The sequence below is a fragment of the Sinocyclocheilus grahami genome, unplaced genomic scaffold, assembly GCF_001515645.1.
Source record: "Sinocyclocheilus grahami isolate Dianchi unplaced genomic scaffold, SAMN03320097.WGS_v1.1 scaffold324.1, whole genome shotgun sequence".
NCBI lineage: Eukaryota > Metazoa > Chordata > Actinopteri > Cypriniformes > Cyprinidae > Sinocyclocheilus > Sinocyclocheilus grahami.
This window is the reverse complement of record NW_015505503.1, coordinates 1,610,834-1,623,772: the sequence shown is the minus strand read 5'-3', so window position 1 is coordinate 1,623,772 and position 12,939 is coordinate 1,610,834. Positions and strand designations below refer to the sequence as shown.

At 34.1% G+C, this 12,939-nt stretch overlaps 1 protein-coding gene across 1 annotated transcript in view; it reads right to left on the bottom strand.

Annotated features, from left to right (window-relative positions):
* Positions 1-12,939, bottom strand: part of LOC107602296 (rap guanine nucleotide exchange factor 4-like) — a 21,029-nt gene that overhangs the window by 6,375 nt on the left and 1,715 nt on the right. The window contains exons 3-12 of the mRNA XM_016294756.1: positions 12,765-12,886; positions 11,305-11,488; positions 10,944-11,028; positions 6,718-6,815; positions 6,554-6,634; positions 5,028-5,058; positions 4,855-4,933; positions 3,653-3,799; positions 2,159-2,256; positions 1,910-2,035 (exon numbers count right to left, since the gene is read on the bottom strand). Of these exons, the coding sequence (XP_016150242.1) occupies positions 1,910-2,035; positions 2,159-2,256; positions 3,653-3,799; positions 4,855-4,933; positions 5,028-5,058; positions 6,554-6,634; positions 6,718-6,815; positions 10,944-11,028; positions 11,305-11,488; positions 12,765-12,886 (1,051 nt within the window). The remainder of the gene's footprint in view (positions 1-1,909; positions 2,036-2,158; positions 2,257-3,652; positions 3,800-4,854; positions 4,934-5,027; positions 5,059-6,553; positions 6,635-6,717; positions 6,816-10,943; positions 11,029-11,304; positions 11,489-12,764; positions 12,887-12,939) is intronic.

Sequence of the window (12,939 nt, the reverse complement as noted above, 5' to 3'; positions counted from 1 at the left end):
TGTGTTTCAGTGTTTCAGCGCGTTGATATGGGAAGAGTGCATCCACAACAGGATCACACATTCTGACTATAGCACGCAATCATTTTGTAATGTTGTATTAATATTAATTTCAGGATGCATTTCCTTGAGTTAAATAAGCTGCCAGCAAAACGGTTCAGTTTACCGTGTTCATTCAGCTCTTCAGCTTCAGCATGAGCTGCAGCTCAATGGCTGCTATTTAAAACAGTGGTATTCATTTGTTACTTTTTCAAAATCATTGATATATTATTAATAACAAAAACCACTTGTATTTTTCTCTTATTATATTTATCAACAATATGGTTTAGTAATTAAAATCATTTAATTATTGTCAGTGCAGAGGCTATTCTGTTTTATTGATCTGTGGCGCATTCATTTTGATTCTTTACACGTGTAATGATGTCCAGTGACTTGTTTGCATTATTTATGCATTATTTTATTTATTTGTAAGACTTTTTTATGACTAAATTTGGTAATGGGAGAGTAAAAATATTTTTAAAACGTACACCGTTCAAACTAGGCTGCTTATGTTGAAGTGTTTGGGATGTGGCTTTTAATGATGAGACCTTTTTTGTAATCAGGCTCTCAAAAAGTATATAACAATTTGGATATAGATTTATCGGCCAACATATCGGTTATCGGCTTTCAAAAATAAAGAATAATCGGTTATCGTATCGGCCAAAATTTTAATATCGGTGCATCCCTAGCAAATATGTTAATAATTTTAACAAAATAAGAGAGCTCATGATATTTTTATTTAGTACTGTGCTGAATAAGCTATTTCACATAACAGATGTTTATATATACTCCACAAGAAAAAAATAATAACTGAATTTATAAAAATTACCCCATTCAAAAGTTTACATACCCTTGAATCTACTTTGTGTCGTTTCCTGGATGATCCACGACTGTTTTTCTGTTTTGTGATGGTTGTTCATGAGTCCTGCGTTGGTCCTGAGGAGTTCAACTGCCTGCTGTTCTTCAGAAAAACCCCCCAGCTCCTGCACATTCTTCGGTTTTCCAGCATCTTCTGCATATTTAAACCCTTTCAAACAGTGACTGTATGATTTTGAGATCCATCTTTTCACACTGAGGACAACTGAGGGACTCATATGCAACTATTACAGAAGATTCAAACGCTCACTGATGCTCCAGAAGGAAAAACCATGCATTAAGAGCCGAGGGGTGAAAACTTTTGAACAGAATGGAGATGTGTAAAAATTTTTTATTTTGCCTAAATATAATATTTTTTTGAACTGCTCAGGACCAACGCAGGACTCGTGAACAACCATCACACAACAGAAAAACAGTCGTGGATCATCCAGGAAACGACACACGGTATTAAGATTTGAATGGAGTCAAATTTTTATAAATTCAGTTATTATATTTTCTCGTGGAGTATATATAAACATCTGTTATGTGAAATAGCTTATTCAGCACAGTACTAAATAAAAAATAACATGCAATTTTCATGAGCTCTCTTATTTTGTTAAAATTATGAACATATTTGCATATTCTGCAACTTATGAGCACAACTGTATGTGCATTGATCAATGTTTATATGTAAAACAATGAACATTTGAAATTAAATTTGTTCATCATATAAAGATATTATGTCTTTTCAGACTTGGATTAAACTGCTTTGTTCATTTGGATTACTTTTACATGTTTTCATGAACTTTTTGAAATTTCAACATTTTGGTTGCATGGACATTTAACAGAGCGACAGAATCTTTTCAGGTTTCATTCAAAATATCTTCATTTGTGTTTTGAAGATTAGCTAAAGTGAGTTTGAAATGACATGAGGGTGCATAAACAATGACTTGATTTTCATTTTTTGGGTGAACTAGCCCTTTAAGTGAGAGAAATTTTAAAACCAAAGTGTTTGTACCTCGTGTACACAGTCGAAGAGCTCCCAGTCGTAGAGAGTCATCTGATGAGCCAGATCTTTCGAGCTCATGAGCTCAAACGTGGACATGGAGCCTGCAGACGGCCCTTCCTGCTCCGGCAGCGGAGTCTGCATGAACGAGTCGATAGATTCATCAGTTAATCAGCCAGTCAGTAAGCTAATGTACGTTTGATCCTGCGTGATTACAGCCGATGTGTGTTATAAATGCAGTCTCCGGGGGCTCTTACACACCAAAGAGTCGATCTGGTCCCTCGGGCAGACAAACAGACGACCATTAATGCTCAGTGATGAGAAGATGGACACATCAGCTGGCTTTAGAAGCTCTTTATCTGAGAAACACAAACACAGCCATCAGTCATTCTGCCTTTAAAGACGTCAGTAATTAGCTGCTTCTCAAATGGCTAAACCTTGAAGTTACTTATTAAAAATAACTGCGCTAAGTATTTTTGCAATATTTACATGTCAAAAAGCAAACAACAAGTTAAAAGGAATAGTTCACCCAAAAATTAAAATTTGCTGAAAATGTACGCCATCTAAGATGTAGATGAGTTTGTTTCTTCATGGGAACAGGAAACAAACTCATCTGCATCTTGGATGCTGTAAGGATGAATACATTTTCAAAAAAATGTATTTGGGTGAACTATTCATTTAGAAATATCTTGTTAGTGAGTTTTGCACAAGCTCCACTTACATATTCTTCAGAAAATTCACAAATCTAGTATAGCATGTACTATTGGTTTATGAGACCTAATGTGTGCAGTTTACGAAAGAACCAAAACTTAGATATCCAACCAATAGCCTCTTACATCAGCTTTTATTGAATGTTGTTGCTGAAAATCCCACAAAGTGTCACAGTTTTACCTCCTTTTTAAACAGCAAACCCTTTTAAAAAAGGATTGCACTTAATTTTATTTAATGTGCACTTCAGATCTTAAGTATATTTTTTAAATCCGTACTTGCAGATAATATAACTGTAATGAAATAAAAGGACATTTACATGCAGTTAAGTGTAGTTTAGTATGTATTTAAATTTTAACGTACCAAATCACAACTTCATCATTACAAATGTGTAATTACATATATATTTGAAATACATGACATGTACGTTTCAGTAGAAATTACATTTTGGTTTTAGTGTTTTAGCATTTTTACAATTTTAGTATACTTAAACTAGACAACAGAATTGCATATAAAAATGTTATAAAGTCTCACTTAATTTGGTTCGAAAATGTAAAGTTTAGCTAAATGCATTTAATATAATTTTAAACAATTAGCATGCAATTATGTGCCCCAAAAAATTACATTCCCTTCGCACTCAAGTATTTTTTCATAATTAAGTAATTTTTGCTTAATAAGTACTCTTTTTTTAAAAGTATATTCTAAAGTGTTCTTCCTTTTCACAAGGGTATCTATTGATGTAGCATTTCAGAACTTAACGTTATTTTTGTCAAATGTTTTGCTTGAAAATCTTGTTTGTGCTATTGTGAATGCTTCACTGTATCTAAAGTACTGGGTCACAGTGTAGCAGACGTTACTGGCAGTGAGTATGGAGCGTCTGTCTCAGAGAGCAGCAGCACTGGGATGCAGAATGTGAAATGCTACAGCAAGACGAGTGCAGCAAAGAGCTCATATTGTCAGCCAGAGGTCAAAGAGATGTGTGTGTGTCTGTGTCTGTGTGTGTGTGTGTGTGTGTGTGTGTCTGTGTGTCTGTGTGTGTGTGTTCACCTCCGGCTGAGTTGAGGTGGATGAGCAGAAGAACATCTCCTGACCCCAGCTTATCGGTAACGGCGCAGATGACCTCTCTGACAGACGCAGCGACAGGCACTCGGATAGTAGAGTACGTATGATCACTGCAGTACACCTTAAAGAGGACTTCAACACAACACAAACACATTTGAAAAGAACATTAACATTAAACAATGATAATCAATTGTTTTTAATCACAAAACACTATTACCTTCAATTAAATATACACATGTCATTGATTCACATCTATTCTTTGTCCTAAAGTCTTAACCTCTTTTGAACCTTCTTTTTGTGACTCTTCCCGTCTATTTTTGGTTGATTATTTCACTTTTGACTCTTATGTTCTATGACGGATCTCTCTCTAATTGTTGATCCCACTCAGAATAAACAAAAATGAAATTTTCTTGCCATGTTGCCCTGGGACAAAGGTTACAGCTAAACCCTTACGATGTTTTATTTACAAAAAAAGTAAATAAATAAAATCTCCTTTGTATTCAAGTAAAGTTCCATAACCACTCATTAAATATAATAATATAACGATTATAATATATAATGATAAACTGTAAGGAATAATGTACAGAAAGACACTTTGTTCAGTTGCCATTCATTTTACATGAACATTTATGCATTTGGCAGATGCTTTTAACCAAAGCGACCAAGATAGTAGCCTATCTATATATCTATATATGCCACACCTGTGAGGTGGATGGATTATCTCGGCAAAGGAGAAGTGCTCACTAACACAGATTTAGACAGATTTGTGAACAATATCTGAGAGAAATAGGCCTTTTGTGTACATAGAAAAAGTCTTAGATCTTTAGATCATGTTCAGCTCATGAAAAATGGGGGCAAAAACAAAAGTGCTGCGTTTATAATTTTGTTCAGTGTATCTATCTATCTATCTATAAATACAATTGTCAATGTATATATTGTTATTTCTTATTTACTTGTTCTATTTTTTTTTCTTCTTCTTTTATTATCTGTGTTTTTGTTCTGTCGCTGTCATTCTGTTACACTGTGGAAGCTTCTGTCATGATAACAAATTCCTCGTGTGTGAAAACATACCTGGCAATAAAGCTCATTCTGATTCTGATTCTGATTCTATCTATCACATCTGTGAAATTAGCCACAGGAGAGAATAGTGTTCTGTCAGTCACAACAGAGAGCAGATGCAGACTCACTCTCGTCTGTGCTTTTGATCGGCTGTTTCTTCTGCAGTCTGTCGTTCCCTGTGCTGAACTGACGCAGCAGGACTTTGTGCTGAAATGAGTGAGAAGGACTACTATCACATGACACTTATTCAGCACTGAAGAGAATACTACAGAAACTCTGCTTGTTTTTATTCCCCCCTCACCTTTTTCTGAGAGGGCCGGCCATCATCACAGCTGTGAATAAATGTTATGAGTGTTACGATTATGAGCAAGTAAAAGGTTTCTCTGAAAAAACTCAGTCTGATAGAAAAAAACTGCTGTATTACAGTATATATATATGCACATTTCTGAGACCTCTACATTATCAACATGATCACAGTTTTTTTAAATATTATTGGAAGATATTGAGTGACACCTGATATTTATATCAGTGCTGTCAAACGATTAATCGCATCCAAAATACAGTTTTCTCAATTGCTTTGGTGCATTTCTCAGATCAGAAATGAAATTCTCAAAACTACTTGCTCAACCTCCACATCATCTGGTCACTTGTGCACATCATAAAAAGTTTCTCGTTCTTTTGAACAAGTTGTGATTGCTTTGGTACATTTATGCAATTGATTATGTACATTTGTCTGCGGTTTCCTACATTATCAGTTGCTATTGTCATGTTGCTCAAAATTTATTATATAGTTCTCTGTGCAATAGTCTTACCCCTCAAAACATCCATACAGTATATATTTTGAAAATATTTACATATATTTATATTCATATAATTTATATTATCTACACTTATGTCCATATATATTTAGACACAGGCACAATTTGTATTGTTTTAGCTGCTGACCAAAACATATTCAAGTTATATACAGTTCTATAATGAATATGGGCGTAACGTGCACACTCTGCGCTTTAATTTGAGGATATTCTCATCACAATTGGAGGAAAGGTTAAGGAATTACAGCTCTTTAATACGTACCTCCCCGCTTTTTCAAGGGACCATATTTTTAGAGTTGCTACTTTTGAATTTTTTTGAAACATTCACACCATTTTTTTTAACCAGTTTGACTGATTCATTGAAAATACATGATTCAAATGAACAATTTACTCAAATGAAATCAGTAGGTATTGAAAGCAAGTTTCACAAATGTTGTGCACAAGGGCAATATCTATACTACCATGCAAAATTATGATATTGGTCAAATTTTTCATAATTTTGTGATATAAAACAGTTTTTTGATGAATACAGAGTTAAAAATAACAGCATTTATTTGCAATAGAATTTAAAAAAACAAAAGCATTATGGATTTTTTTTTTACTGTCACATTCACAATTTAATGCATCCTTGCTGACTAAAAGTAATTTCTTTCAAGAAAGAAAGAAAAACATTTTTACACAGTAACACAACATTTTAGGGATCAGCATAATGTGATAAATGTTCATTATATGAATCTCATGACATTTCCAGTCCTGGAAAATTCTAAAAATCCCTAATATTTCCAGGTTTTCCATTAGCGTGGGAAATACTGCATTGTTTATTTATTGAAACCTTATGTACATGACTGTGATGGTCAGCTCTGCTCATATTTCAGATAATTCTGAATTAACTCCATCTCAAAAATGTACAAAACGTGAAATACAAAATAAAGTTGCATTTAGCCACTTCCCATTTTACTGTTTACCTGCGTAGATTTATCTGACTGGCTGAATGCACTGCAAAGTACCTGACTCTGTGAACTGGGAGTCGAGCTTCATTGTCTCCAGAAGATGCTCCAGAATCTTCTCCGGAGTTCCGGACATCACCGTGTACCTGAAGAGCAGGTGTAGTTTACAGTTACTCCACAGTATTCCTAAATTCCCAATGCTAAAAATGACAGAAGAACAGAAACGTACTTGAGAGGAGAGGAACTGGAGCCCCTGTTGTTAGTTTTCTCCAAAACTAACACATCCTCCTCATGTTCCTTCAGACGGACCGTGTTTGCTTCCACATCCTGAAATAGAATTAATAGATTTAGAACAAGAAATAGATATAATCATAACTAATCAAGCGATATTCATATGTGATGTACTAACATCTAATGTACTAAGATCTTAATGACTGGTTAGGTTCCCACAGGAAACAAATCACAACAGATGATATGTGACCCTGGAGCACAAAAGCAGTCTTAAGTCGCTGGGGGATATTTGTAGCAATAGCCAACAATACACTGTATGGGTCAAAATTATAGACTTTTCTTTTATGCCAAAAATCATTAGGATATTAAGTAAAAATCAAGATATTTAGTAAATTTCCTACCGTAAATATATCAAAACTTAATGTTTAATTAGTAATATGCATTGCTAAGGCCTTCATTCGGACAACTTTAAAGGTGATTTTCTCAATATTTTTAATTTTTTTTGCACCCTCAAATTCCAGATTTTCAAATAGCTGTATCTCAGCCAAATATTGTCCCATCCTAACAAATTTATTCAGCTTTCAGATGATATATAAATCTAAATTTCGAAAAATTGACACTTAAGACTGGTTTTGTGGTTTAGGGTCACATACGTGACACGAGGTTTCTGACGACAGTAGTTTAGCAGCAATAAGCAAGCAATAAACTCACTATTACAGCACCGATGAGCTCCGATCATATAGCTGATTTATGAATGATCAAATGTCACTTCTGTAATGTTTGTTGTAATTCAGCATCATTACCAGTAGAGGGAGACAGGTTCCCAACCTATTTTGTCTGAATGCCTAAATTACTAATATTAATGTTCAATTTTATTTTAAAAAGTACACTTGAGATTTGTTCAAACCTTTCGATTAATATAAGACACAATACATTTAATGACTAATTGTTGCATAGAGAAGACAGAGGCAAGTTGTCATTGCTACAACATACAGTATGCAGCTGTATTTTATCAACTGTATCTTTTTTCTTGAATAATAATGTTCAGTAGTTTGTGTTCAAGACTTTATACAGAAACTGACTGTAAAAAAACAAAAAGCAAATCTACTCTGACAAATAAGGAAAAAGTGTGACAACTAGTTTCCCCAGAAACGATGCCATATTAAAGCCTGCATTTAAAGACTGTGTCCTTCACCATTTCTAGCAGTTGCAGTCTTCATAAATACTAACTGATATCTTGAATACAGATTGTTTTGTCCAGTTGCATCATGCCGTAACTATGCAATAAATGACCCTAGAATGTGAAATCTCACTAAATCTGCCTAGATGTGTTTAGATAGTAGGCATCCTGTTTGTGTGTGTGCCAAAGACACACCTCACTATCAGACTGAGCTTCCGCTTACACAGCTTTCCTGAGCTCAGCTCTCTATTGTCAGAGCGCTGCGAGAGAGATCCTCCTGTGCTGCTGATGGACGGACCGGTATACATACAAACACAACACCAATGCAGCCAGAGAAATCTATCAGACGATGAGTAAATAGTCATTGCGCCAACAGCACATTAGCAAATAGTACACTAGCAACAGTACACTAGTTTTTGAGCTTCTTCTTTGACTAGATTCTGTGGACATTCACTTTGTGAGTTGCATTCTGGGACTACATGTCTACATGTCTGCTGCACACTTGTTTTCTGCTTTTCCTTGGCTATCAACTCACACATTTCAATTTTTATTATTTTATTATTAATCCATATTATTTATTATTTATTTATTTTTTATTCATTTTTATTATTATTTTTTTTTTAAAGTTTAGATTTGTAAAGAAATTCAAATGTAGGTATCAGGGTTATTATGGTTTACATTTACGGTTCTGTATGTACTGTACATACTTGTTGTACTAGTAGCAATTACAAAACCTGGGTAATAACTAGGTACTAACCCGGAACCTAACCTGAACCCATGCAGTTACCTTATATTACCCAGTACTTTCTTAGGTAAGTAAGTACAGTACAGTAAATTTTTATAACTTGGAAAAAATATTAATAAAAAAAAAATATATATGAAAAAAGATATCTTATTTCAGCTCGAAGCACTTTAAAGCTAAATAAACTAATACATATAAATAATAACTATGTAGACAAAAAAAAAACCTAATTAAAATGACAAAGCACAACAAAATTACTAAAACTATAAAATGTGAAAACAGAAAATATAAAAGTGTTCAAAAACCGATACTAAAATAACAATGGTAGTTGTCATTGCTATTATTATAACTAAAACTGGTAAAGAAAGCTGAAATAAAATATAAATATTAGATGAAAAACTGTTGATGAACTGTTGATTTGGCCAACGACCTGAAAGTTGAAGTACTGAAATTTTGTAAACCAAAACTAAAATTGAAATAAAATCCACAAAGTGTAAAAAACAGTGTATATATATATATATATATATATATATATATATATATATATATATATATATATTTATGTGCATGTGTGTATGTATATGTATATATACCTTTGAGAAGCGTACTTATTATGGAAATAACATACTTTAAAAGAATATATACGTGCAAAGTGAATGTAATGTTTTCAGACACTTAACTGCATGCTAAGTGAAAATGTATTACATTTTAAAATATTAAATGCAATTAGCTGAACTTTAAAGAGTTTTTTGACCCACTTACTGTAAGTAGGATATATAATTTCATAATTACGTCTCGTCTTTGAAATATGGTTAAAGTACTGCTAAATGTACTGACAAGCCTTTATGATAAACAGAAATATATGTTAATGAGATTTCTATTTATGTCATGTATTTAAATATATTTGTTATTACACATTTGTAAAGATGAAGTTGCAATTACTACATTTAAAAATACAGTAACTTATAATGTAGTATTGAATAACATGTTACAGTTCAATTACAATCATGTGCAATTATGATCAAGTCCTTTACCTGTGCTTCAGTATGTTAGTTGTCATATTCTGTGATTGTCTCTGAAGAGCGCGAGCCCTCACACGTCACACGCTTGTGTGAAGTACAGACTGAACGGATTGTAAACACATCCCACCGCTGTATGGCCAGATGAGACGCGACTGGATAACCAGTCTCTCTAGTAAAGTTTTGATGGATTAAGACTGCAATCAAGGTAAAGATGATTGCGGTGGCGTACAGTAAGCACACGTGAGTCCGTTATAAAAATGCGTGTATGAGTAATGCACTGATCACACATTGTATTTATGCACAGGCACAGACATTTCCATACTTTCACGTAGTTTCCACACACATTCACGATAATGTTTTGATTGGCCATGTTTATGTTGCTGTGTTTAGTTATACTGAATGGATCCGTGTACTGTAGTAGATATATGTTTAATTATACTGAATGGATCCGTGTACTGTAGTAGATATATGTTTAATTATACTGAATGGATCCGTGTACTGTAGTAGATATATGTTTAATTATACTGAATGGATCCGTGTACTGTAGTAGATATATGTTTAATTATACTGAATGGATCCGTGTACTGTAGTAGATATATGTTTAATTATACTGAATGGATCCGTGTACTGTAGTAGATATATGTTTAATTATACTGAATGGATCCGTGTACTGTAGTAGATATATGTTTAATTATACTGAATGGATCCGTGTACTGTAGTAGATATATGTTTAATTATACTGAATGGATCCGTGTACTGTAGTAGATATATGTTTAATTATACTGAATGGATCCGTGTACTGTAGTAGATATATGCAGTCAGCTGTCGGTTGGTTTAGGGTTTTTTTGGCATCTCCATGTGGTCATGTTCGGTATTGCAACTTGGCTTCTCTAAAATTTAAAAAAGCTCTTTGCTGTTGCACTGTACACATACTATAATATTCTGATTTTTTTTTCTTTCATATGTGCTTATATGGGCTCATTATATAATTTGGTTCTTTGGTGTCTTTTTGGAGTTTCTAAGTGTCCTTTTTTGGAAAGACATCTACAATTTATCTTGAAAAAAGCTTGCAGAAAATATAGATTTTTGAGAATCACCCTTCAATCTTTTGGTTTACTTTGCTGAATATAGCAAATGATGACAAAATAAACATTTGAAACAAGACAAATGGTCTATGCTTAATTTCATGAAGTGTGTAATTTTTTTATATATATTTTTCATTTACTGAAATGTGTGTATACCAAACTAATTCCCTCTAACTTCATATAATGTGTACTTACAGTGGTGGAGAGAAGTGATAAGGCTTTAATATGCAGCAGCTCCTCATAAATGATCTCCAGGTCATCTGCTGTCCTCTGGCCAGGCCTGCCGAGAAAAGCAGGGAGGACACTGATGACTTTGAAACTTATTCTGACATTCTGGTGCAGATATTACATCTCCCAGGACCTTTAGAAGGTCTCTCCTTCAGTTACAGCATGCATATAAAAGTCTAATCTGCCTTTAAAGACTTTCAGACTATTCCAGCCAAACAGGAGCAGATAAAGATCAGATCACTCGGAGGCGCTTCTCTTAATTACCCAGAGTCCTATGGGGGACGTAATGACTCATATTAACAGGCGCTGCTGCTTCTAAGGAACGTACTGTTTACTCAGGATCATTCGCAGATGGGCGTCAGGTCCGATCTGAGAGAGGAGCAGGAGGGTGTCCTGTAGTTCTTCATCGCTCTCTTTCTTCTCTTCCTCAGTGGGGAGGGGTGCGTCCTCGGTCTCATCCTCCAGGAAGCGATAAAACAGATACTTATCTTGGAAACTCAGCTCCTGGTCCACTGCAGCCAAACACAGAACCAACCATATAGCACAGAATCACATGTGACCACATCACATCTGTAGTGTAAACAAAACTCATGAAAAATATACATAAGATACAAAAGTTCTCTCTGGGGCGGTACCTTTTTAAAAGGTACTAATATGTACCTTTACAGTGCTTAAACTGTATGTACCCAAATAAGGTACAAAGTTGTATCTTTTGAAAGGAAAGGGTACCTTCCAGTGACAGCTTTTGTATATTTTCTAAAAGTGTAAGGAATAATGATCATCTGCATTATAGATTTTAATTAAGAGCTGCCTCAAACTGTGCTCATATGTTGTGCTGCCCAATCACATTTATTTATATAGTGCTTTATACAATACCAGATTTACATCGATAAACAGTGTTAATGTTCGCTGTAATTCATCAGCTATAAAAATACTTACATTTCAGCCGTAAAGCAGCTCTAGGCAATAATGTCATTATTCAGCTCAGTTCAGTTCAATATTGTTTTAAGTTCAATAACTGTTGCAAATTGCTGTGATTTATACCTTAATCAATGACTGACCTGCATGTACACTAGTTTGAGGTTGGTAAGATTTTGAATGTTTTTGAAGTCTCTTATGCTCAACCAAAGCTGCATTTATTTCATAAATATGTGAAAACAGTAATATTGTGAAATATTATTCCCATTTCTATTTGAATATATTTTACAATTTATTCCTGTGATGTCAAAGCTGACTTTGTAGCATCATTACTCCAGTCTTCAGTGTCACATGAGTTAGTAGTTATTTATTTTTATTGCCATGCCAGCATCTAAGGCATCTTAATGGCAAAAACTACAATAATACAAGAGTTACATAAACACAAAATAAAAACCAAGCAAACACAAAAATATGGCAATTAAAATTATAAGATTTTTTAAAATTAACATATGCTAAAAATTCTAAAATCTTTTCTGGTAAAATCTTACTAAACAAGTCCCTGAGTGAGCGTTCAGTGTCACATGATCCTTCAGAAATCAGTCTAATATGCTGATTTGCAAATCAAGAAACATTTCTTATGATTATTAATGCTGGAAACAGTTGTGCTACATAACATTTTTGTGGAAACTGTGATTCTTCGAAAACAGAAAGTTCAAAAGACATTTAACATTTATTCTAAAAATATTTTTTTTCTTCGTAACATTAGAAATGTCTTATTTGTAACTTTTGATCAGTTTAAAGTGCTCTTGTTGATTGAAAGCATTGATTTCTTTCACTTCTGAGTGATAGTGTACAAGATGACACACTCACCGTGGTTTAGGATGCCCTCCTCCAGCAGCACCTGCCACATCCCTACAGCCTGAACACGAGCGTGAACACAGGATGTGTGCTGCATCAGCCAATCAACGAGCTCCGTGCCCATACAGCACTGCCTACAACACACACACACACACACACACACAGACACAGACAAACACACACACAC